Source organism: Geotrypetes seraphini, chromosome 2 (genome assembly GCF_902459505.1).
Source record: "Geotrypetes seraphini chromosome 2, aGeoSer1.1, whole genome shotgun sequence".
Lineage (NCBI taxonomy): Eukaryota > Metazoa > Chordata > Amphibia > Gymnophiona > Dermophiidae > Geotrypetes > Geotrypetes seraphini.
Window position 1 is genome coordinate 69,206,248 of NC_047085.1, and position 27,576 is coordinate 69,233,823.

A 27,576-nucleotide genomic window follows, 5' to 3' on the forward strand; every position below is an offset into this window, starting at 1 on the left:
AAATAGACAAAAAAGCTTTCTTGGTTATAAAATACAAATGTTCCCAGATTTGGCACGGGAGACGCAAAGGCGTCGCCGTGAATTTCTTCTATTGAAACCTGGGGTTTTATCTTTGGGAGCAACTTTTTATTTGAGACATCCGTGTAAATGTATTGTATATCACCGTACTCTTAAATATGTGTTTTTTGAACCATCACAATTGACAAACTTTGTGGCTATGTCTCGCCTGAATGTTAACAATCTTTGAGCCCTATATTTAGGATATTGTGACCTCATCTCAGTGCTATAGTTCTCAATTTCTTTTACAATTTTCTTTTTAGATAATTTCGCCAATTTTCAATAATTCTTGGATCCTAATTGTGGACTTGAGCATAAATAGTATATTTGTTTAATTTAAGATTTATATTGCTTTGTATTTGATATCTATCCTATTCTTGCTTTCTGTACAAGTGAAATACTTGAAATTTAAGTTGAAAATAATAAATAAATAAATTAAAAAAAAAAAACAAAAAACCTCAAAACACTGCAATTTTTATGTTTTCTTTAAGCAAACTATTTCACAATCAGTTCCAACAGACAATTATCAAAGGAATTAAACTAGATAAATAATTAATTGCATAGCTATTTATATGCACCCTTATATGAGAAGTTTGATGTTTTCCTTCAAACCAGGCTACTTTCTACTCTCAGTCGCCCTTCCATGGATAAGTGGCACCTGTAGTTATGCTAAAAGCCAATAATTTCAAATAACTTTAGGGGTTATATATCATCTATTTAGTTTTAAGTCCATAAAACGTTGCAACTTTGAAATGTTGCCTTTAAGGAAAAGGAAGCTCTATCCAACTTGCCCCTCACCCACCCTCTTGGATTTTCCAAATTTATTCTAGAGACCATTTTGAAGGGTAATAATTCAATTATTACAACTCTACCCAATTATACTGTATAACTAGCCCAGGTTCTACCTTGCTTGTTGGAGTAGACAACCGCTATGACACTGTCTAACATCACTTGAACTGCCTTTCCCTTCCACCTGAAGGAGGACATGATATATCTAAGTTTTGGTTTTCAATCGATTGATGAGGCATGCTGCATCACAGTCCTTGCATCACCTGGCCCCACCAATGAGCTCATTATACCTGAAGGCTTGCATTAGCACTATCCACTCAAGAAGGTCCAGGGGAACCTCCTTGAGTATTTTGCTAGGAATATCACACCAACTCAGGCTGTAATGCATTGCACCAGAGAGGAGCAATCCCACCTCAACCAAAGAGCCCAGCAAGACAATATGGATTTCTTTAGCTTTACAGCTAGCAGGACATTATCAATTAAAACCTTTTATTCATCAGCAGTTCATTTATTTCACTAAACAAATTATTTCACTAAACAAATTATTTCACGATTCAAGTTTCAGGTGATTCAGTCAATAGATTTCTCAAAATTCTTTGGTTCAGAAGAAACAACAAAGGTGGATATGACATAAGTCTGTAAAAGTATGTGTAGTGTGGAACAAGTTAATAAGTAATTGTTATTTACTTATATGAACATAAGAATATCCATACTAGGTCAGATCAATGATCCATTTATTTCAGTATCCTGTTTCCAAAAGTGACCAATTCAGGTCACAAGAACCTGACAGAATCCCAAATAATAGCAAGATTTTATCATAGAAACATGATGGCAGATAAAAGCCAAATGGCCCATCTAGTCTGTCCATCCGCAGTAATCATTATTTCTTCCTCTCTCTAAGAGATCCCATGTGCCTATCACACACCTTCTTGAATTCAGACACAGTCTCTGTCTCCACCACTTCCTCCAGGAGACTGTTCCACACATCTACCACCCCTTCTGTAAAAAAGTATTTCCTTAGATTATTCCTGAGCCTATCACCTCTTAACTTCATCCTACACCCTCTCATTCCAGAGCTTCGACTCATGCACATTTATGCCACATAGGTATTTAAACGTTTCTATCATATCTCCCCTGTCATGCCTTTCCTAGTCTAAAGTATACAGATTGAGATCTTTAAGTCTGTCCCCATATGCCTTATGTTAAAGACCATGCACCATTTTAGTAGCCTTCCTCTACTAGGACTGTGGCACTCCATGAAATTAACTAGCAGATTTAAAAATAAATTTGAGAAAGCATATTTTTTAGGTAATGCACACTGAAAATATGAAATCTGTAGCCAGAAAACATGTTCAAGCCTAGTAGTATAGCTAATTTGATAAAAGGCAGAGCAGCTAAGTTACCCAGTTCCTGGAGAGAGATATTTTGGTCAAGCTAGTTGTAAACTGAAATCCTAAAGGAGTATGGTAGTCCTTGATTTTACCCATTGAGACCAGTGCTGCAGGCGGAAAGTGTGCATTGAGACCAATGCTGCAGGAGGAAAGTGTGCATTGAGACCAGTGCTGCAGGAGGAAAGTGTGGCATAGTGGTCAGATATACTGCCTTAGCATCCTGAGGTTTTGGGTTCAAACACTGCACTGATCCCTGTGACCCTGGGCAAGCCACTTAATCCTCCACTGCCCAGATGCATTAGCTAAATTGTGAGCCCAACGGAAAATATTGGAAAAATGCTAGAAGTACCTGTATATAAACTGCTTTGAGTGTAGTTGTATAACTACAAAAAGGCAAAATATAAGTCCCAATACCTTTGCCCCCTTTCCCTTAATTTAATTCAACAGTATGGGTCTGCCAGAAATCCAGAACTGGGTAAGCAGCTCTTAAAAGACTCAAACGCTTTTCTAAAGGACAGAGCCATAATTTATGTATGCATCTTATTTAATTAATTTTTTTTAGCCCGTCCTTCCAAAGGAGCTCAGAATGTGTTACAAATCAGGCCATTTAAATAGCTGGTCTATCTTTGACCGCTATAAACTTCTTAGCCGGCTAGCAATGAATATAAATTTAGCTAAGTTTATGACAGTCAAAAATAAACTAGATATTCAATGACAGTCACCAGAAACAGCCTGATATTGAATATACAGGCCCAGCTAACTCCCGCAGTCTGAATATCAGTCCCACTGAGTTCTGATTCTTGAGTCAACATGGTTCATAAATGGAAGGATAGAGAAGCAGCATACACTGTTGCTCCCAAGTCACAATCCTTCAAAATCTGGTCCCTCAAGACTGATCACTAGTGAAATGGCATTGAAGGAGGGAGCAGTCTCATGTGAACTTATTAGGGCAACCAAGATAAATGTTCTAACAGCCATATATTTTTTTTAATTTTTTTTTTAAAGAGAAGATACTCTATGTCATAGATTCATTTTCTCTCTGTAGTGAACAAATTCTGCTTTTATGATTACATATAAATAGAAATGGTTATATTGTATATTATAAATTAATTCATTAAATAACTACACTTGACTTGTATATATATACCCCCACTTACCTGGTTTAAGTGCACTATATGGTTCATACTCATGGTCTAGAGCACATACTATCATTTTCATAATCCTGTGGATTGCACTACTGTCCAGTCGAAGATCAACTGGACCTAAAACAAGACGCTTGGTAGACATCTCTTGTATGTTAGCAGATTCTTCACTCTTTGATTCTTGCTGATTTATAGAACCTAATAAAATACATTGTTATCAGTGCAGAAAACTATTAAATACAGTGCTGAGACAGAAAAATTGTGAACATCCTAAGACATGTCTGTAGTGTACCTTGGCACAATTTATACTCTAATACTTTACATCTTAATCTAAATCCTGATGAGACAAAGATGACCCATTCAATAAATGAATGATTTATTTTTGAAATATGTATCAGTCTATCTTTATCAATCTATTTCTATGGATAATCTAACCAACATATACAGACAAACTGAAAGATTAGGTTCTTACCTTGTTAATCTTCTTTCTAGGGGTCACGTGATGCTGAGCTAGAGAGCAGACATGTGTGTCATTGGCACTTGGACTGCTTGAATTTGCCCCTGTACATTACTTTTACTTTTTTTTTTGCGGCAGAGCTTCGTGTGGCCCTCCAGATTCTTGCCTGTGTTGGGCTATGGATACTAAAACGGTACGCAAAGACCGAGAGAAAGTTAAGACTGCAGAGCCAAAGATGGCGGAGGGGGATGGCCTCCAGTCCACCTTTTCATTTATAGGCGACTTATAGTTTCTTCATCCTGTTCTCCTTTCCCTTGTTATCTTGTCATTGTATTTCTGGGTACTATAATTAGAGTGTATGCCCGTTTTTGGGACAGTGAGGGAAGTATAATAGTACCTATTTTATTTTAGCATCTGTAAACCACCTCAAATTGAAAGACTTTGGCAGTATACAAATAAAGATTTATGTTATGTTAGTTTCTCGGCTCGCATTTTCAACTGAAGAATCGATCTGCAGTCAATCACCCCATTGATTCACTATGCAGGTGAAGGCCTTCAAGGACAAAGACAACTCTCCAGGATCCAGAGTCTTCCAGTTGAGGAAATCTGCTTGTACATTATCCACTTCTGCCACATGTACCATCAAGAGTGCCAGAAGAAAAGCCCATCGAAATAGCATTTGGGCATAGATGAGTGCTCTTGGGGCTCTCTTGGACATAGCCCACTGCAATTGCACTGTCTGAAAAAACTCAAACCATTTTTTTCTATAAGGTACTCCTGGAGCACCAGGCAGATGGCCCGAAGTTCCAAGCAGTAATCGACCAATTCCTCTGGGAGGGGGATCAGCGTCCTTGAAATGGATGTTCTTCACAATGTGCTCCCCCAGCTGTCAAAGCTGGTGTCAGTCAGTACAATCGCCCATGAAGAGATAAGGAGAGGAACACCTCTGGTCAAGAGTAAAGTTTCAACCACCAGACTGACTATGACAGGCTTCTGCTGTCCAAGGAAGCTGCTAGTGCAGTGCATCCCTCTGTGGGTACTATCAGGAAAGAAGTACCTCCTGAAGCCGAAACAAGAGCACTCTTGCTCAGGGGACTACATCCATGGTCGCAACCACTGACCCCAAAACCTATAAGTACTGCCAAGAACCAGCTATTTTTTCAAAGATAAGTGCAAAATTTATTTGATTTTTGCTATTGCTATTAAGAACCAAGCATAGCTTTAGCAGCTAGCAACACAACAGTCTAGTATTTAAATTTGGATATATCAATTATGTACTGAACACTGCAATGATTGGTGGGTGAGGCGGAACACTATGCCTTCATATCTCTGAGCAGAGTTCTTTGTACAAGATTGTGCACAAAGATTTATGATTATATCTTTATGAAGTGAACTTTTCAAGCAGTGACTTTTTCTTTTTTCAAATTGTTTCCTTTAGTCAATCTACGGCATTTATTTAGTGGTTGAGTTTGTTACCCCTCCAGTATTTTTTGACTAAGTCATTGGAACAAGCTCATTCCAAAACTCCTGTATCTGATACCGAATCTTTTCTCTGTGGGCGTCTGGAAGGAACACTGTTTTCCCCCGTCTCAAACCAGACTCCCACATATTCCATGCTCTGCATCGGTTCGAGGTGGCTCTTCCAGGAGTTGACCACTCAGTCACACCTCTGAAACAACTGAATCACTCGGTGAACTGCTAGTCTGCCCTTGGATTGGGCTCTGATTAGCCAATCCTTCAGATATGGATGGACTTGTATGCCCATCCTGTGTAGGTGAACTGCATCAACCATCATCACCTTGGTGAAGGTCCGTGGCGCCATGACCAGCCCAAAGGGCAAATATGTAAACTGGAAGTATTGCTCCAAAACATGGAACCGCAAATACTTCTGGTGTTCCAGAAAAATAGGAATGTGCAGATAAGCTTCCGTCAAATCCAGGAAGTCAAGAAATTTCCCTGGCGCTATTGACCTCATTGTCTCTTACACAGAATCATGCCTAACCACCATCCTATACATATGCCTAACCCTGTCTAGCCACACCAATTCTCTAACCGGCATCCATGTCACAGGCACCATTTAGAGAATTGTGTTACCACTGAGCTGATCGCACCAAGAGAATCTTCCTGTCGTGACTAGCTGAGTGGCAGTGGCAGGGAACCCCCAAACCCCATCGCAAGTTGGCCGGCAGGAGGGATGCCCAATCCCTCCTGCCACCACCCCAACCCCCCACCCCCACCCCTCCCCCCCACACACACACACTGTCTGCAGCAGAAGAGATGCTCGATCTCTCCTGCCAGAACCCCCAAAACAACTCCTGGCAGGAGGGATGCCTTAACCCCCAACATTCCCAGCAGAAGGGATGTCCATGGCCTCCATGGGGGTGGCCTTAGGGATCTGGCAAATCAGGGACTTAGGCCACTCCTAGTGCATATTGAGAAGAAAGCCTAAGACTGCGATTGGCCCAAGCGCCTAAAGTCCCTCCTATGGGAGGTGCCTGGGTCAATCAGGGCCTTAAGACCCTCCCTGGTGCATCTCAGGATGCACCGGGAAGGGCAACCATTCTGAAGAGGTGGGCTTGCTGGCCTGAGAGAGTAGGCATCCCTCTGGCCAGCCTTGCTGAATAAAATATGGGAGGGTCTGGGTGGGCTTTGGGGTTCAGGGGAGGGGTGCTGGCAGTAGGGCATGGGCATCCCTCCTGCTAGAGATATTGGGGAAGAGGGGTGCCAGCAGGAGGGAAAGGGCATCCCACCTGCCGGGGATTGTTTTGGGGTTTGTGGCAGGAGGGAGTGGGCATCCCTCCTGCCAGCCAACTTGCGGTGAGGTTCAGAGGTTCCCTGCCGCAGCTGCTCAGCTGATCATGACAGGGAGATCATTAGTGAAGACATGAAGACTGCCAATCAAGTGGAGAAGGCTTCATCCAAGGCTAGACAAATGATGGGTTGTATCCGAAGAAGTTTCGTCAGCCAGAAGTTATAATGCCGTTGTACAGATCCATGGTGAGACCTCATGTAGAATATTGTGTACAATTCTGGAGACCACATTATCAAAAAGATGCGTGGAGAATTGAATCGGTTCAGCGAATGGCCACCAGGATGGTCTCAGGACTCAAGGACCTCCCGTATGAGGAATGGCTAGGCAAATTTCAGCTGTACTCACTCAAGGAACGTAGAGGGAGAGGTGACATGATCGAGACGTTCAAATATGTCACGGGCCGTATTGAGGTAGAAGAGGATATCTTCTTTCTTAAAGGACCTTCGGCGACAAGAGGACATCCGTTGAAACTCAGGGGTGGGAGATTTCATAGTGACACCAGTAAGTATTTCTTCACCGAAAGGGTGGTCGACAATTGGAATAGTCTTCCAATTCGGGTAATTGAGGCCAGCAGCGTGCTGGATTTTAAGAGAAAATGGGATATGCATGTGGGATCGCTTCAAGGAAGAAATTAGGGGGTGGGTTAGTAGAGTAGGCTGACTTGTTGGGCCGTGGTCCATTTCTGCCGTCAACTTCTATGTTTCTATGTTAATCAGTTTAGCGGCCATGTCTATTTGAAATGTAGGCCAGCATTCTGCTGGCCTATATTTCAGGCACCTACCGCAGCCCTAGGGAGATGCCTAGGGCCAATTAAATTCACCTAAGGCCACTTCTGGGCAAAACCACACCCAGTCTTGGGCGAGCTTAAGCGTCCCTAGGTGACTCCGACGCCTGCACCCCCTACGCCTACAGTGTAGCATCCCTACACCTCTGCCGCCTACAGAGTAGGCAGCCTGCTTCGGGTTGGTTTGTGTTGGGGGGTTTTTTTTTGGGGGGGGGTTAGAAAACGTGTGTCCTGATTGGCTTCTTAGACAGCGGTAGGACGCCTACTTCTGCCTACAATCAGGATACCGTTTATAGAATTTGGCCTCAAGTGTTTTCCCGTCCTTACATGTTTTACAATATTACTCTGGGACAGTTGTGGCTATCATGATCCTTGAACTTACTTATCAAAATCTGGAGAGAAAGACAAGGCTATATGTTTACTATTTTTTATTATTAAAATATTAAAAAAATTGCTATATCTCAAATATATCACATAAAAACACTACAACCCTGGGCCTTGATCTGAAATGTAATTGGGAGAGGGGGCCCAAGTTTGAAAGTTTGCTGAGGTTGTCTAACATTCTTGTGTTAGCCCTGATCATAAATGAAAAGAATGTAATTTGTTTTGGTCCATGTTAAACACATGACAGATGAGCTTTGTAAGGTCAATACTATCAGAAGAGAATTGCAGGTTAATTAAAGAACTTCATGTTCCAAAAAAACCCCACAAAGCACTGGCCAAATTGTTCTGACAGATTAGAACAGAGCTGTAAACTACCACATTTTAAAGATTTCATCATGAATATAAAATCTTGCATTTTATCAGAACTTTTAACAGTATGTATTTTATGTAGATTTATAACCTGTCATTTGAACATTCATTTTGATATGTTCTAAAAGAAATAGTGCTTTAGTGCAGACTAAACTTCAACCTAAGGTGTTCTATTCTTCTTTCATTTTAAACTAACATTGGTATCTGATAACTTGAAAGAAGATAACAAAAAACTGGGAGAAGATGGTTATCAGGAAAAACAAACTCTGGACACAGGAAACTATTATCACCTGTCTTCATATTTGCATGACCTTTTCTTAATTGGTAGTCAAAGTATAACTTTAGAGCTAATACAAAGACAAAACAGCAGCAGCAGATTTATTTACAAGAATTGCTGCCTTCTCTAAGAAATACAAAGTTAGAATAGTCAGTTTTCTAAATACTAGTGATTCTGCCATTTATTATATACCATATTCAATTTTTTCCATAATCCAATCCTAGTACTGTAGTGGAACATCTGGTTGGACAAATTAAAACACTGAAAGTCATTGGTCAAACCATTTATTTCTGATATGCTGGCACACTTACACTGTTATTGAAAATTTTACTATGCCTATAATCAACTCAGATATTCATAGCATTTCCTAACATATTTCACTTTCATTAAAACATTTCAGGGGTTAAATACTTTTCTTAGGCCCCCTTTTATGAAGCCCTGTTAGGCTTTTTTTTATTGCTGGCCACAGTGGTAAAAGCTCCAACGCTCATAGAATTCCTATGAGCGTCAGAACTAATACCACCATTGCCAGTGATAAAAAATCCTAATTTGGCTTCATAAAAGGGGGCCTTAATTAACAGAAACATATGGATATTACAATAACCTTCATTGAATCAGGAAAATATGTCCAGATTAACCTCAATCATTTCACACAAAATAATTAGATTCTCATAATATTATGTATGATACTGCAGCTCAGGAAGAGACACTCATTCCTACATATATTTTTGTATCTTAAGGTCTGGAAATCATATTTTCAGCTCTGTTGATGACAAAGAGAAAGGAAACAGCTCTTCTGTTTTGGTTTACTAGATTAGAAAATGTACTAATTATTGTGATGGCTTAAATGAAATCCACCTGCCAGTTATCCTAACTGTCCTTATAGCAAAAGCCCCTTATGTGGGACAGAAGTATTGGAAAGTTTCTATGCTATAATTAGTCTAGAAAATCAGTTTATCATCCTGAAAATCATAGAAATAAGGAACAAAATGTTAAAAAGTTCATGTTTCTTCATGATAAAAAATTAATTTAAATAGCCAAACTTTAAAAAGCAAATTATATCAAAAGGATACAAGCAAATGTAATACACAGACCATAAAACATGTATGCATGTAACGCCTATATTTCATTTCCTTCTTAGTGAAAAAAATAGAAAGAAAAGAATTCAAAATACTAGAAAGAAAAGTCAGTTTTCAGTATAGATAAAATCACTCCAAAAGAAAAACAAAAGGTAGGTTGAAAGTAAACCAAATGAAAAATGGTCAAGGACCAGGTACTTCTAAGGAAGTCTTTCTTTCTGTTATTTAAGGTTAAGTAAACATAAAAAAAGAAACCAGTACCTTTGCCACTGATGCTTTCCATTGTGTACAAGTAATCCATGTAGAATGCTCCAAATCTCTGCATTCCAGCTATCTCTGTGTATGTCTCCTATCAACAAAGCAAAGCAAACACCAAAAGTTCTACAAGGAGAGAATCTTAAGATTACAGCAGATATGTGAAGCATCTATGCTTGTTTGACTTTGTGTGCAGTCGAATAGAAAAGCTTATCATAGCAAATGAACAGAGGTTATCCAAAGAACTCACCTTTCTAGATAAGTAATGTAACATCTATTGCAAACTACACAAAAGGGCATCCTTAATTCTGGTGGACATTTTACCCACTATACCAATAGTGTCAAGCTAATGAATACCTTTAATTGTATAAATACTGATCTCCTGACCTTCCACACACAGCTCTCAATTCATTTCATTCTAACTAGAACCCTTTAAAAGAAAAAGATTTTTGATACTGTATGAAAAATGTATGGTGAATAAAAAAAAATTCAGCTTCTGTACAAATACAGATTTATGTTTGATAATAGTGAACAGAATTAATAGTTTGTAGGATAAAATCTAAACTTAAATGAATTACAGGAAGGAGTATAGTAAATTAAATTAATTAAGTAATAAAAATTTATTAAGTATTTGGTAGGGAGGTGGGTTTCAAGCCTGTGATGTTAAAAGGAGCGCAAGAGAAGATGGCTTCTTTTTCTTGAAGAAATCCCAAATATGGGAAGACTCACTCCATTATCTGAGGCTTGTCCCCACAGATAAAATTTATAGTGTGAATTTGAATTATTATATGACCTGAATCTATAGTCCACAATCCTTTTTGATTATTTAATGGTTCTCAATATATGTATATTTATCTATAGAATAACCATTTAACTTAAGAACATAAGAACATAAGCATCGCCTCTGCTGAGTCAGACCATAGGTCCATCGTGCCCGGCAGTCTGCTCCCGCGGCGGCCCCCCAGATCAGTGACCTATAAGTGATCTTTTACTTAAAACATTTTGCCTTGTATAGTATCCCTCTAGTTATACCCTTCAATCCCCTTTGCCTTCAGGGACACATCCAATCCCATTTTGAATCCCAAAATCGTACTCTGCTCTACCACCTCCTCTGAAAGCGCATTCCAGGTGTCCACTACCCTCTGAGTGAAGAAGAACTTCCTAGCATTTGTTCTGAATCTGTCTCCCTTCAATTTTTTTGAGTGCCCTCTTGTTTTTGTTGCCCCCGCCAGTCTAAAGAATATATCCCTCTCTACCTTCTTTATACCCTTCATGATCTTGTAAGTTTCTATCATGTTCCCTCTAAGTCTCCGCTTTTCCAGGGAAAAGAGCCCCAGCTTCTCCAGCCTCTCAGCATATGAAAGGTTTTCCATGCCCTTTATCATTCTTGTTGCTCTTCTCTGAACCCTCTCGAGTACTGCCATATCTTTCCTAAGGTACGGTGACCAGTTTTGAACGCAGTATTCCAGATGTGGACGCACCATCGCCCGATACAGTAGCAGGATAACTTCCTTGGTTCTGGTGGTGATTCCTTTTTTGATAATGCCCAACATTCTGTTCGCCTTTTTTGAGGCTGCTGCGCATTGTGCCGCCGGCTTCATTGTTCTAGCCACCAAAACCCCAAAATCCTTTTCTAGGTTGCCTTCCCCCAATACCTTCCCCCCCCTATTGTGTAGTTGTACATCGGGTTTCCTTTCTCTATGTGCAAGACTTTACATTTCTCTACATTGAAGCTCATCTGCCATTTATTTGCCCATTCACTCAGTTTGTTCAGGTCCCTTTGTAGTTCCTTACATTCCTCAACAGTTCTAACCCTACTGGATAGTTTTGTGTCGTCCACAAATTTTATAACTTCGCACTTCATCCCTGATTCCAGATCATTGATAAATATATTGAACAGTAGTAGTCCCAGCACCGACCCCTGCGGGACGCCACTCGTGACCCCTTTCCAGTCAGAGTAGTGTCCTTTTACTCCTACCCTCTGTTTCCTGTCCGCCAACCAATTTCTGATCCATCTGTGCACGTCCCCTTCCACCCCTTGGTTCCACAGTTTCCTTAGTAGGCGCTTGTGGGGTACCTTGTCGAAGGCTTTTTGGAAGTCCAGATATATGATGTCTATGGGTCACCTTTATCCAATTGTTCGTTTATCCCCTCAAAGAAGTGCAGTAGGTTCGTTTGGCATGATCTTCCTTTACAGAAACCATGGTGGCTGGTTTTCATCAGATTATTTCTTTCTATATGCTCATTGATACTATCCTTGATTAATGATTCAGCCATCTTTACTGGAACTGAGGTTAAGCTCACCGGTCTGTAGTTTCCCGGGTCGCCTCTGGATCCTTTTTTGAAGAGAGGTGTAACATTCGCTATCCTTCAGTCCTCCGGGATTACCCCTGTTTTCAAGGATAGGTTGCAAATCTGATGTAGTAACTCTGCTATTTCATCCCTGAGCTCTTTCAGTATTCTTGGGTGGATTCCGTCTGGGCCCAGAGATTTGTCAGTTTTTAGTCTGTCTATCTGTTTGAGTACATCTTCGAGGCTTAGCTCCATTGATGATAATTTCTCCTCTTGATTCCCCTTGAAAATTTTTTCCGGTTCCGGCACTTGGGATGTGTCCTTTTTTCTGAAGACCGACGAGAAAAACGTGTTTAATCTGTCTGCCACCTCCTTTTCTTCCTTTACCACTCCCTTCCTGTCTCCCTCATCCAGGGGTCCCACCTCCTCCCTCACCAGTTATTTTCCTTTCACATATCGAAAGAATGGTTTAAAATTCCGTGCCTCCTTGGTAAGTCTCTCTTCATACTATTTTTTTGATGTTCTGATCATGCGGTAACATTCTTTTTGATGCTTCCTGCGCTCTTTCCAATTTTCCTCGGTTCTATCCTTTTTCCACTTCCTGAATGATTTTTTCTTATCTCCTATCACCTTCTTAACTTTGTTGGTTATCCATGCTGGGTCTTTTGCTTGATTCTTTTTGCACCCTTTTCTAAATCTGGGTATATACAGGTTTTGCGCTTCGTTTACTGTTTCCTTGAATAAGGTCCAGGATTGCTCCACCGTCTGTGTTTTCCTGGAGCTGTTCCTGAGTTTTCTCTTAACCATTTGCCTCAAGGCATCATAGTTCCCTTTCTTGAAGTTAAACGTTGTTGCAATGGTTCTCTTCCCCTTTGCCATTCCTATTTCCACTTTGAATTGGATCATGTTGTGATTACTGTTTCCTAATGGACCCACTACTTCCACTTCTTGGGCAGGTCCTTTCAGCCTGCTGAGGATTAAATCCAGAATAGCTGTCCCTCTCGTTGGCTCCTTGACAAGCTGTTCCAAGAAGTATAAAAGTGAATCAACTATTGATTTTCAAAACTTACAAATATTAGAGCACAGTTCTTCAACCGCCGGTCCGCGGACCGGTGCCAGTCCGCAGAAAATTTATGCCGGTCCGCGCAGGGCCGGCGAGATCAAGTCGGCAGTTAAATTTCCTGCCGACTGCGGTTCCTCCCGACTGCGGTTCCTGCTGATTAATGTTCCTCCCAGCCTCAGGCGATCAAGATAGGCTGCCAACGTCGGGGCCTTCCCTCTGTGAGTCTCGCCTGTTCGGAAACAGGAAGTTGAAACAAAATAGGCGGGACTCAGAGAGTGAAGGTCCCGACGTCGGCAGCGTGTCTTGATCACCGCCCCTGCTGAGTTGCTGAAGAGGGCCGCGGGGAAGTTGCGATTAGACCGGAGAGAGCTGCAGATTCAGGTGCAGGTGGAGGGAGATGGTCAGCGTGTGCAAACAAAATCCTGGGGAGCCTTCACTGTAGCTGTCTCCCTTCCCACCAGCTCTCCAATTTGCCAGCGCAGTGATTTACCGGCAACTTCCTGCAGGCAGGTACCGAGAACTGCTGGAAGGGGAGGAAGCCACTTTAGGAGGCTGGGAAGGTCTGGAAAAGGGAGAGCTGTTACTGGACTTGAAGGGAGTTAGAAGGAGAGATGCTGCTGGGAGGGGAGGAGGGAAAGGGATGGGAAGAGAGTTAATGTTGGATAGAGGGAGGAGGGAAGGGAGAAGAAGGAGAGATGCTGCTGGGAGGGGAGGAGGGAAAGGGATGGGAAGAGAGTTAATGTTGGATAGAGGGAGGAGGGAAGGGAGAAGAAGGAGAGATGCTGCTGGGAGGGAGGAGGGAAAGGGTTGGGAAGAGAGTTAATGTTGGATAGAGGGAGGAGGGAAGGGATAAGGAAAAAAAGGAAGGAGGGTAGGGAGAAAGAAAAAAAGGAAGGAAACAGCTGGCAGGAAGATTACAGGAGGGGAAGGGGGTCAGGGTGGAATGGAGAGATCAGATGAGAGAAAGGGGAGAGAGAGAAATGAGAAAGTAGAGAGACATTGATGCTGGAAAGGGGGTCAGCAGAGAAATAAGAGAGGGATAAAGATGCTAGATCTGGTGTAAGAGAGATAAAAATGAAGAAGGCAGTGAAGCTGGAATGAATGATGTAAAAAGGAGAAAGGAGGATGGACAAGGAAGAGGGGCATAGAAAGAAGTCAGATACATATGGAAGGGGGAGAGGGCAGACATTGGATGGAACGGGCAGATGCTGGAAGGAAAAGAGTGAAAAGAAGATGAAAGCAGAAACCAGAGACAACAAAAGGTAGAAAAAATAATTTTATTTCTATTTTGTCACTAGAATATATCAGATTTGAATTATATATCCTGCTAGAGACATAACTGGGGACTGCAGTATTCTGTTAGCATGATATTTCTATGTAGCATTCTATAATAACTTGGCTTGTTCAGTTTTCTTGATAGTAGAGGGGATATATGTGAAGGGGAGGGGAGACAAGGGTTTTGTTGGTCCGTGCTCTGTATATTTGTATTTATAAAATCACAATTGTTCAGAATATTGTTTCTTTTTATACTTTAATAAAATATGTTCAATATAAAATCATAATTGCGGCTTGTGCAGATGGGATCAGATGGTTTGCGGGGACCGAGCTCGCGGAGATGGGGCGTAAACGGGGTTTTTAAATTTTAGTCCTAGTAGTTTGCCGGTCCACAAAATAATTCTTTTATTTCTGCCGGTCCACGGGTGTAAAAAGGTTGAAGAACACTGTACTAGAGGACACTCAATGAAGTTACATGGAAATACCTTTAAAACAAATATGAGAAATTATTTTTTCACTCACTGAATAGTTAAGTTCTGAAACTCATTGCCAGAGGATGTGGCAACAGCGAATAGCTAGCTCGGTTTAGAAAAGGCACCTTGAGATAGGAAACTCCAGCTACTCCAATCTTCAGGGAGGAAACGCCTGCCCCATATCCAGATTTTCTTGAAGAAAGGACAGGACAGCTGACACTGAAGCCAAAGCAGAGTGCAGCTGCTCCTTGTGGCAAAAACATTGGAAAGTACCCCATGCCATGGCATATGCCGCAAAAATGACAGGCTTCTTGGCTCTCTAAAGAGTGCACACAACCAGATCAGAGTAGTCCTTCCAGCTCAAAGTTGAGCTCTCAAGAGCCATGCCATAACACCAAAACGCTCCGGATCTTACAGGACAATCAGACCTTGAGAGAGGAGTCCTTGGGAAGGCTAAAGCCTCAGAGGAGGACCGATCTGAAGACACACTAGGTCCGCAGCCACAAGGATAACCCATCTCTGATGCATGGCCACTCTTCTCAGGACTCTCCCCACCACTGGCCATGGAGGGAACACATACAGGAGACTGACCATAGACTAAGATTGAACCAGTGCATCAATCCTGACTCTTTCATGCTCATATATGCAGCTGAAGAATCACACTGCTTTCTTAATTCTCGCCATTGCCATGAGGTCAAACGCAGGGCTGCCCCAATAGTCAACAATGCCCTGAAACACCTGAGGCAAGAGAAACCACTCTCCTAGGTCCTAAGAAAGTCTGCCTGCACATTTTGCACTCTGGCAACATGAGCCACAGTAAATCCCAGAAGATGAGTCTCTGCTCAACGGAAGAGAATGTGCGCCTTCTTCTGGAGGCCGACACTTTTGGTGCCTCCCTGTTTGTTGATGTAAGCCACCACTGTGGTATTGGCTCTAAACAGAATGACTGCCTTGTTCACCAACCAGGTCAGAAACCGAATCAGTGCCAACCAAAGGGCTCAGATTTCCAGCCTGTTGATGGACCAGTGGCATTGCGATGAAGACCATCACCCCTGAACTGGGTGTTCCTCACAATGTGTTCCCCAGTCCAAGAGGCTAGCATCTGTCATCAGCATGGTCCAGGAGTCGATCTAAAGAGGCATCCTTGAGGCCAACAACCAAGGGTGAAGCCACCAGGCTACACTGCAGAGGGCAGCTGTCGTCCAAGGCAGTCGGACATGTAGAGAGTTCCTCTGCGGAGGCCAGCGAGAAAGGAATGCTGCAGGGGTTGCATATGCACTCTTGCCCAAGGAACCACCTCTATCGAGCCTGCCATTGAGCCCAGAACCTAAAGATACTCCCAGGCTGATGGGGATTGCTGAGCCAGGACAGCTGAGATTTGGTTCCCAAGTTTCAGTCTGTGTGCCTCTGGAAGAAACACCTGGCCTTTCTCGATATCAAATTGGAAACCCAGACACTACAGGGACTGAACAAGACAAAGAACCTCCTTCAAGAGGAGAGTTAGCGAGCTTTCTTTTCATTTTGGAGCCATCAATGCTACACTATGGGACTCCAAGAGGAAAACAATCATTTCCTAAGAGTCCCATCAGTCATCTGACAGCATTAATAAGATGATCAGAGGCTGAACCCGAGGTCCTAGCTCCTCAGCCTGCATGGTGGAACATGCAGTGCAAAGGTGCTATTCCAGTTCCCAATCGGCAAAAACTTTGCATGAAGTCATGTTATTAGAGCATGAGAACTCCAACCCTGGTGGTTAGAATTTTAAAAAATGAAGCTTTTTGAAGAAGTTTGATAACTTAGAAATCAAATTGGAAAATGGCCACCATCAGGATTTCCTGCTGAAAAAATGGCTGTAACTCTAATGGAGGACAGCCAAAACCAGTAATTCTAGGATTTTGGGAGTGGGGGAACAAGGCCGCAACAAGGTATAACCATAAAAATAACAAATTCAGACCCCCCCCAAAAAAAAAATGCCTTGTGGGCTGTGACAGCCCTACTCGCAGACCAGACGCTGGGAAGATATGCTGCAGCCTGCCACAGCTCCTCTCAAGGTAGCTGGGATTCAGAGAGGATCTGTCACCGGGAAATCTGGTTCTTCAGCTGCCAGTTGGGTCAAAGCCGGGCTGAGCCTCAACCCCCAGGATCACAATGCAAATGCCGCGAGAAGGGGGGAGGAAAGTGCAGCCAACACCATGTGCGCTCTGAAGAAAAGCAATTGGTGATCATACAGTCAAGGTGTGAGCAAACAGAAAGAAAACCCCCCGAGCTCCACAGTTCAAGCAGGGTGGCTGAGCAGGTCTCCGCTGGATCCACCTGTCAGCTGCAGACCAAATTCTGCTCCTTTCACACAGGCTAGGCAGTCACTGGAGCTGAACAGAAGCACAAAATCCACACAACACCCCTTACCCCCGGTAAAAAGTACTTGAAAAACAAAAAAGAAGACAAAATGCTCCTGTAGGCTCGCTTGCAGAAGAAATAACAGACTGGGGGCAGCAGAGAGCAGGAGGAGATATTTTTAAAAGTAATCGGTATCTCCTGCAATGGACTCACAGGAGAGGATGGAAGACCCATGGTTCAGTATACCATCCCTATTGCACTGGAAACTAGACTTATTGGTTAAAAATGGGGAAAGTGTTTCTGATATTATAGTGGATGATCATCTGGTATCTAGTGATCACCATATGATGTGGTTTAATATTAAGACGAGTAAAGTCTCTAGACTTCAAAACCTAACTTTGTTCAGATGAGGGGTTACATCAAGGAAGTGTTGTCTGGATGAGAACATAAGGGAGAAGTAGGACAGGACAGGAGGAGCTATTGTAAAGGCAACCAACAATTGCATAAGGAAAGTAAATCAAAGTAAGAGGAAATGTAGTAGCTGAAAATGTAAGGAAAAAGAGGTTAGCTTTCATGAAGTACAAAAGATCACAGAAAGAGAAAGACAAAACTTTTTTTTTAGGTATATTAGTGATAGAAGGAAGCGCAAAATTGGTATTGTGAGAATCAAAATTGAAGGAGAGGAATATGTAGAATCTGATAAAGATAATGCTGAATTGATTAACAAAATATTTCTGTGCTGTATTCACAACTGAAGCGCCGGAAGCAAGACTAGAAGACAAATTCAAATAGGAATGGAGGTGTGGTCAATCCAGAATAATTTTCAGAGGACTGTGTTCGTAAGGAGTTATCTAAAATAAAGGTGGACAAAGCAATGGGGCTGGATGGCAAACATCCAAGGGTAATAAAGGAACTTAGGGAAGTTCTTGCAGGTCCACTGGCTGACATTTTCAATGGTTTTCTAGAGTCAGGAGTGTAATATCAGAGGATTGAAGAAAGGCTGATGTGGCTCTTCTCCACAAAGCAGAAGTAAGGAAGAGGTAGGGAACAACAGGCTAGTAAGTCTGACTTTTGTGGTAAGTAAATGAAAGGAAATGCTTTTAAAACAGAGAATAGTGAAGTTTCTGGAATCCAATGGACTACAGGATCCAATGGATTTACTCTGACTGGATGACCAGAAAGGTGGATACAGGGAGCAAGCTAGATGTGGTGTGATGTGGTGTTTTCAGATTTCAGCAAACCCTTTGGCATTGCTCCACACAGGTGTCTAATAAACAATAATAATAACTTTATTTTTTCTATACCGCCATAATCTTGCGACTTCTAGGCGGTTCACAGTGAAGAGACAATAGGGAAGATATCACTGAACAGTCAGTGATTATAGAGTACAGAATAGAAGAATTATAATGTCAATATGGATAGCCAGAGAATTTCACAAATGTTCTACCTCATGTAGATAAGATATGATTAAAATCTGAAGTAGTTTGGGACAAATATAGGTCACTCATGGTCCTACAATATCTTCATAATGTGGCTAGCTATTTATAACAATATGGTAATGTGTCTGGTTGGATACTAAATAGTTATTCTTTGAAGCTGTTGTTATTGACAACTGTCATTTTATTTTTATTTGAATAATAACTTAGTGCTAGTACTACTGCAAAGAAAGTTAGTGATAAATAGGCAGTTGAAAATCAAGTTGATGTCAAATTTTAAGATAAAAACTAAAAAGTAAGAATGTCAAAGATTAGAAGCAGTGCTGAAGTATGGCCGCTAGAGAAGGGCACTGATGAACTGTCCAGTTCACATCTTACAACCAATGGGGATGTTCTTCAATTGATGATGAACTTACACATTGACTAAAAAATTATTTTGAAAGAAGCAGCTCATCTGGCCACGTTCAAGGTCTTGGAAATTTAGCAGTATGCAAGAATACCACATCAGCGAATAGACTCAGGGCTTCGCATACTGATGAAACTTTATGATAAATATGAAAAGCTATAAAAGAACCAGCAAAGATGCAACAAATGTGATCTGGTGAATCAAGAAGCCTTCAAAGAACCTCTCGTTCATCTTTTTGATGTTGCTACCAGTAATGCTTTAGTCATAATGAAAATTGAAGATGACTATTTCTAATCATGCAGAGGCAAGATGTTTCATCATGCAGCATGGCCAGCATAGACACTATACTTGCAAAGGAGGAGGAAAGAAAGCGAGAGAAGAAAGATTTAATAAGTTTGCAGTCAAAGTAGAGGAAGAAAATGTCATTGTCAGTAGTTCTACACAGTCAAACTGCTATTTCTTTCCCTCTGACTAGTTGATTATCTGATTCCAAGAATATTGCTGAAGTTGACTGACAGTTGGTCCAAATTCAGATGCTGATTTTGAAGTCAGAAGGACCTCTTGTTTCAGTTCTTGGTCAAAAAGGCCAAAGGTGAACATTCTTACACATCCTGAAGTTGCCAGAACGTTAAATCATGTTAATTTGCCAGACAGGACTGCCACATTTGTCATTGGTGCTGTGTCAGGTTTAGATGGAAAACTAATATGGGAGTGTGTGGTGAAGGGGATAGAGCTACAGCTCCAGCACCTGAGGCTATGGTTTCAAATCCCTCGCTGCTCCTTGTGACCCTGGGCAAGTCACTTAATCCCCTCATTGCCCCAGGTAGACTAAATAGAGTTTGATCCCACCGGGACAGATTAGGAAATATGATAAAGTACTTGAATGTAAACCATTTAGGATACAAGTGGTATATAAATAATTAAATAAAATATATAAATTCTGTGCTTCCATTTTATGTATTAAATTAAAAATGATCGAGTGACCTCTAAACGTTCACCAAAAGGCTTATAATTTGGCACAGACTTGTGGCGGTCATGTACCATGAACTTAATTTTTTTTTTTAAACCAACCTACTATTCATCCAACCTACAACAACAAAATATGACAACTGCACAACGAATCCACACAACAGTACACTTAAACCAACAATGAATTAGTTAATTCTCTAACCTTGTGGTGAGATGCATCCAAAATAAATTCAGCATTAATACCATTATTTTCTGGACTTCTGTAATCAAACAGTGAATTGGTAAGGTAAGTCATCCCTTTGCTATTCAGATTCTCTCCACAGATGAAGAAACAAACCTCCTTGAAATAGAAAAGAGAACAAACCAAAGTACAAAACATTTGTATAAAAAGCACAGTTACTTACCGTAACAGGTGTTATCCAGGGACAGCAGGCAGATATTCTTGACTGATGGGTGACGGCACCGACGGAGCCCCGGTACGGACAATTTTAGAGTGATTGCACTCTAAGAACTTTAGAAAGTTCTAGCTCGGCCGCACCGCGCACGCGCGAGTGCCTTCCCGCCCGACAGAGGCGCGCGGTCCCTCAGTTAGTATAAGCCAGCTAAGAAGCCAACCCGGGGAGGTGGGTGGGACGCAAGAATATCTGCCTGCTGTCCCTGGATAACACCTGTTACGGTAAGTAACTGTGCTTTATCCCAGGACAAGCAGGCAGCATATTCTTGACTGATGGGTGACCTCCAAGCTAACAAAAAGAGGGATGGAGGGAAGGTTGGCCATTAGGAAAACAAATTTTGCAAAACAGATTGGCCGAAGTGTCCATCCCGTCTGGAAAAAGCATCCAGACAATAATGAGATGTAAAAGTGTGAACTGAGGACCAAGTAGCAGCCTTGCAGATTTCCTCAATAGAAGTGGAGCGGAGGAAAGCTACAGATGCTGCCATTGCTCTGACTCTATGGGCCGTGACAGAACCTTCCAGTGTCAGTCCGGTCTGAGCATAACAAAATGAAATGCACGCTGCCAGCCAATTAGACAACGTACGTTTAGAAACGGGACGTCCCAATTTATTTGGATCAAAGGACAGAAAAAGTTGAGGAACTGATCTGTGGGGTTTCGTACGCTCTAGATAGTAAGCCAGAGCCCTTTTACAATCCAAAGTGTGTAAAGCTTGTTCTCCAGAATGAGAATGAGGTTTTGGAAAGAAAACAGGGAGAACAATGGATTGGTTGAGATGGAATTCAGATACAACCTTAGGGAGAAACTTTGGATGTGTACGCAGAACCACCTTGTCATGGTGAAAAACCGTAAAGGGAGGATCTGCGACCAGTGCATGAAGCTCACTGACCCTCCTGGCAGAGGTAAGGGCAATAAGGAAAAGCACCTTCCAAGTAAGAAACTTGAAAGGAGAGGTAGCCAAGGGTTCAAATGGAGGCTTCATTAAAGCAGAAAGAACCACATTGAGATCCCAGATAACAGGAGGGGCTTTAAGAGGTGGTTTCACGTTGAAAAGCCCACGCATGAACCTGGACACCAGGGGATGAGCTGAGAGAAGTTTTCCATGGACTGGCTCATGAAAAGCTGAAATGGCACTGAGGTGGACTCTGATGGACGAAGACTTAAGGCCAGAGTCAGACAAAGAGAGCAAATAGTCCAACAACGTCTCCACTGCCAGGGAAGTGGGATCAAGATGATGAAGAAGACACCAGGAGGAAAATCTCGTCCACTTCTGATGGTAACATTGCAGAGTGGTTGGTTTCCTGGAGGCATCCAGAATGGAACGAACAGGCTGAGATAAGAGAGTATCATGAGATGTCAGCCCGAGAGATACCAAGCTGTCAGGTGTAGAGACTGGAGGTTGGGATGAAGGAGGGTTTCCTGCTGTTGCGTAAGCAGAGAAGGAAACAGAGGAAGAAGAAAAGGTTCCCTGGAACTGAGTTGAAGTAGAAGGGAGAACCAATGTTGCCTGGGCCACCTCGGAGCAATCAGAATCATGGTGGCTCGTTCCCTCTTGAGCTTGAATAAGGTTCTCAACATTAGAGGCAGAGGAGGGAAGGCGTACAGGAACAGATTCGACCAGTCGAGGAGAAAAGCATCCGCTGTCAGACGGTGAGGAGAGTAAAGTCTGGAGCAGAAGAGGGGCAGCTGGTGATTGTGAGGAGCTGCAAAGAGGTCTATCTGAGGAGTGCCCCATTGAGTGAAGATAGACTGCAGAGTTATAGGATCGAGTGTCCACTCGTGAGGCTGGAGAATTCTGCTGAGTTTGTCCGCTAAAGAATTCTGTGTTCCCTGAATGTAGATAGCTTTCAGGAAGAGATGGTGATCTATGGCCCAATTCCAGATCTTTTGGGCTTCTTGGCATAGAAGGCGAGAGCCTGTCCCACCCTGTTTGTTGATGTAGTACATCGCAACTTGATTGTCTGTGCACAACAAGAGGACCTGAGGAAAGAGAAGATGTTGGAAAGCCTTGAGGGCATAAAACATCGCTCTGAGTTCCAGGAAATTGATTTGATGCTTCTTTTCCTGGGCTGTCCAAAGACCTTGAGTCTGGAACTCGTTCAAGTGAGCTCCCCATGCATAAAGAGAGGCGTCGGTGGTGATAACCAGGTGATGAGGGGGCTGATGGAACAGAAGACCTCTGGATAGATTTGAGGATACCAACCACCATTGAAGAGACTGACGAAGAGATGATGTCACAGATATGTGTCGTGAGCAAGGATCCGTCGCTTGGGACCACTGAGTAGCAAGGGTCCATTGAGGAGTGCGTAGGTGAAGACGTGCGAGGGGCGTGACATGAACTGTAGACGCCATGTGCCCCAAGAGTACCATCATTTGCCTGGCTGAGATGGAAGGCAGTGAAAGTACCTGTTGACATAGAGACTGAAGGGTCTGAAGACGATTGGATGGCAGGAAAGCTCTCATGAGGAGTGTGTCCAGGATCGCTCCAATGAATTGAAGTCTCTGAGTAGGGATGAGATGAGATTTGGGTAGATTGATCTCGAACCCCAGAATTTGTAGAAACAAGATGGTTTGGTTGGTGGCCAGAAGAACTGCTTGAGCGGATGTGGCCTTGATTAACCAGTCGTCCAGGTAAGGGAAGACCTGGAAGTGATGAGAGCGTAGAAATGCCGCTACCACAATGAGACACTTGGTGAAGACCCTTGGAGAGGAGGCAAGGCCGAAGGGCAGCACCTTGTATTGGTAATGAGAATGATTGATCATGAAGCGTAGGTACTGTCTGGAAGCCAGATTTACTGGTATGTGAGTGTACGCTTCTTTGAGATCGAGGGAACATAGCCAGTCGCCTTGATTGAGAAGAGGATAAAGAGTGGCCAGAGAAAGCATCTTGAACTTTTCTTTGACCAAATATTTGTTGAGATCGCGGAGATCTAGAATGGGTCTGAGATCTCCTGTTTTTTTGGGGACTAAAAAATATCGGGAGTAGAACCCCTGCCCCTGCTGGTCTAGGGGAACTTCTTCTATGGCATTTAGAAGAAGGAGGGATTGAACCTCTTGGAGAAGAAGGGTTAATTGAGGACTGGAAGCAGACTCTTTTGGTTGACTTGGAGGAGGTAGTGACTGAAAGTTGAGAGAGTAGCCGTGGCGGATGATGTTGAGGACCCACTGGTCTGACGTGATAAGTTCCCAACGGCTTATGAAATAAGTAAGGCGTCCTCCTATAGGTTGTGGAAGTTGGGTAGAAGGAACAAAACTGGCTATGTTCTGGAGAATTAAGTCAAAAGGGTTGTGTAGACTTTTGCACTGGTGCAGGTTTTACCTGTTGTTGTTGCTGAGGCTGTCTAGCAGCCGGCCTTTGTTGTCTCTGGCGTCGTTGCTGGGGAGCAGCTTGAGGCAGAGGACGAGCCACAAATCTACGCTGGTAGGAGGATTGTGGACGAAAAGGTCTGGTTGTTGGCGGCTTCTTAGACTTAAGAAGTGTATCCCATCTAGTCTCATGAGCCGATAACTTTTGAGTGGTGGAGTCCATGGAATCTCCAAACAACTCATCCCCTAGGCAAGGTGCATTGGCTAGCCGATCCTGATGGTTAACATCGAGTTCAGAAACCCTAAGCCAGGCCAGCCGTCTCATTGCCACTGAGATGGCTGTAGCCCTAGAGGTCAGCTCGAAGGTGTCATAAATGGATCTAACCATGAATTTCCGGAGCTGGAAAAGCGAAGAACAAGTTTGGTGAAAAACCGACTTTTTCCGATCAGGGAGATATTTCTCAAAAGCAGAGATATTCTGAATAAGCTGCTTTAAGTAGAAGGAGAAATGGAATGCATAATTCCCTGATCGATTCGCCAACATTGCATTTTGGTATAGTCGTTTCCCAAACTTGTCCATAGACTTTCCCTCTCTGCCAGGAGGGACAGAAGCATACACACTAGCCCCCTTGGACTTTTTGAGGGTGGATTCGACCAAAAGGGACTCATGATGTAACTGGGGTTTATCAAACCCAGGGATAGGAAGGACTCTATATAGAGAGTCTAATTTTCGGGGAGCCCCAGGAATGGTGAGGGGAGATTCCAAATTTTTATAGAACGTCTCTCTCAAGATATCATGGAGAGGTAACTTAAGGTATTCCTTTGGAGGCTGATCAAAATCCAGAGCATCAAGAAAAGCTTTGGATTTCTGTGACTCAGCCTCCAAAGGAATAGAGAGAGAGTCACACATTTCCTTTAAAAAGGAAGAAAAAGAAGATACTTCTGGTTTAGAGGAGGGCCCCAAGGCAGAGGTGTCCTCTTCACCAGAAGAACATTCTCCCTCAGAAAGGAGAGGGTCTTCTGAGTCGCCCCACAAGTCAGGGTCTTGAACTTGGAAGCTCCGGTCCCGAGAATCCGGCGTGGAAGACTGTAAGTGATGGGATTTTCTATGAGATTTCCCTGACCTGCCTGACTCGGTACCGGGGGATGTGACTGTATGCACCGGTGCCGAAGTCTGAACAGCTTGATGGTGGGATCTCGGCTCCGGTGCAAGAATCGGCATGGAGACAGAGGAAACAGACTGTACCGGTACCGACGAAGTGGAAGTTGACAAAGTAGGACGATCCACTGTCGGTACCGGCGGCTCAGACCGGACTGGTACCGGAAGACTCGGTACCAGGAGTGAAGGCAGAATGTGCTCTAACTGTTCTTTAAGTTGTAATTTTAGAACAGCAGCAATACGGTCTTCGAGAGAAGGCACCGGTACCGCCTTTTTCTTTTGCGGTACCTGCGGTGCCGCTCTACGCTCCGAGGATGAGGAACCCGATGTAGAGGGGCTCACCTCTATTGGAGCGGAGCGCTTCCGTGAGCGCCTCGAGGTCTGCAGGATTGGGCTCGCTGCTATTGAGACCGGAGGACGCTCCAACGGGGAAGGCTTCTTAGCCGGCTTACCTGGAGGAGCCGACACCGACGCGGTATCGCGTGGTGTCGACGATGTGGGTGCCGACTGAGCCGGAGTCGAAGTCGGTGCCGGAGTGGTATCGGACATCTCGGTGCCGAAAAGAAGTTTTTGTTGAATCTCTCTATTTTTAAGAGTTCTTTTCTTTAGAGTCGCACAGCGGGTGCAGGTAGACGATTGATGGTCCGGGCCAAGGCACTGTAGACACCAATTATGTGGGTCAGACAGTGAAATTGGCCGTGCACACCGCTGGCACTTTTTAAACCCGGGTTGAGGGGGCATGAATGTGAAGACGGCTTCAGCCAAATCGAAGGCCGAGGCTTCGATAGTGGCAGTAGGCCCCGCCGGGGCGAAACCGAAAAAAGAAAGAAAACTAAATCAGTTTTTTTTTTTTTTTTTTTTTTTTTTTTTTTTTTAAGAAAGAAAGTAAAATAAAATGAAGGAAATAAACCTTCTAAAGACGTTTACGCGAGCGGGAAGGCGAAAAATGGAAAAAGTTTTCAACAGCCGTTGAAACGTGCGACTTCTTAGCTCCGCGGAAACTAAGAAACTAACTGAGGGACCGCGCGCCTCTGTCGGGCGGGAAGGCACTCGCGCGTGCGCGGTGCGGCCGAGCTAGAACTTTCTAAAGTTCTTAGAGTGCAATCACTCTAAAATTGTCCGTACCGGGGCTCCGTCGGTGCCGTCACCCATCAGTCAAGAATATGCTGCCTGCTTGTCCTGGGATAATAATGTTTTATTGATTATAAAGTAGGATACTATGTTGAATGAAGAGGAAAACAAATGCAGAAATGGTTCTTTAATTTCATGAACTGAATACACAGTTTTAAGTAACAAAAGGTGATGAAGCCTACCGATGTTCTTAAAATGCTTTTAAAACAATCTTATAAATCTAACTCTAATTTATCATTCAGATAACAGCCAGTATTTCTTTATTCTGCTGGTAGAACTATGTGGCAATGTTTAAAATTACTTATTTATTCAGCAGTTAGTGCTGATGTATAACTGTTTGAGCAGAAAGGGACTGATTCTATAAATGGTGCCTATCTCGGTAGGTACCTAGGGAAATGACACCAACTGCATATAAGTTAGGTCTCATCTGTAGAATCACTCCTAGCAGTGCCTAAATTGAGTTAGGCATCAGTTGGCATGTACAACCTTGGTGATATATTATGTTGTTGGCCAAAAATACCGGTGCCTAACTCAATCCACACTCAAACTCCGGCTCTAACCATGCCTACTTTCAGGTCTGGCATCTACCAAATTAGGCATCTACTGGAAAATTAATTTTAATTTTTTTTTTTTTTTTTAATGGTGCTGTTCAATTAACAGCACTGATTAAACCAATTTTAAAACTTGCGATAAATGCCTATATCAGCTGGACACGCCTATCTAGGCGCCTAACAGCAATCACTTTTTATAAACTCAGGGCCAAAATGCCAGCCTGGAGAATGCATTAACTTTGTATGTTGATATAGGGCTAAAATTTATCCATGCATATAGAAGGAAAATTGCGGGTATTCCAGAGACAGGCTGTAAAATTAAGTGAACAGCAGCAAAGTTCAGTGTCACTGTGTGATATTATCAACTACTGTAACATCAGCAGCCTTGAGATGTTATGTCCTTAAACTTTTTTTTTTACTTTATTTTTATAGTTTCAATAATTACATTATCTCAATTACAATCACGAGTGATACAGAAAAACACCAACACCAGGAAATAATTAACCCAATAACAGAATAAATAAGTTAATTAGCCACAATTATAAGGCCAAAGATAGGAAATAAAGTAATGTAATATAATATAATTTTTAAAAAAATCAGAATCTTTCATGATGGCAGAAATACCTGTTCAAAGTATGGGAAACAAGGTTCTGGATCTACAAGCTGTGACAGAAGAAATTGAGTTGGATTTAAAGGCAATCACAGAGACACAGCTCATGGAGAACCATGACTAGGATATAGTTATACCAGGTTATATAATCTGTTCAGGAAAGTCAGGGTAGGAAGAAAAGGAGGGCGTTATATGTTGAATATCATATTAAAGTCACACCATTGTAAGATCTGCAAGGTAAGAAAGAGGTACTGTTTGTCAATCTGGAAAGAGGGAATGGAACTGTATTTACATCGGTGTGATATACAGGCCTCCTT

At 42.6% G+C, this 27,576-nt stretch overlaps 1 protein-coding gene across 10 annotated transcripts in view; it reads right to left on the reverse strand.

The window, feature by feature from the left end:
• VPS13B (vacuolar protein sorting 13 homolog B) overlaps positions 1 to 27,576 on the reverse strand; it is a 1,237,203-nt gene that overhangs the window by 1,046,196 nt on the left and 163,431 nt on the right. For all 10 annotated transcript variants that reach the window (XM_033933145.1, XM_033933154.1, XM_033933146.1 and 7 more), the window contains 3 exons: positions 20,250 to 20,387; positions 9,803 to 9,890; positions 3,395 to 3,577 (listed from right to left, as the gene is read on the reverse strand). In XM_033933145.1, the coding sequence (XP_033789036.1) occupies positions 3,395 to 3,577; positions 9,803 to 9,890; positions 20,250 to 20,387 (409 nt within the window). The remainder of the gene's footprint in view (positions 1 to 3,394; positions 3,578 to 9,802; positions 9,891 to 20,249; positions 20,388 to 27,576) is intronic.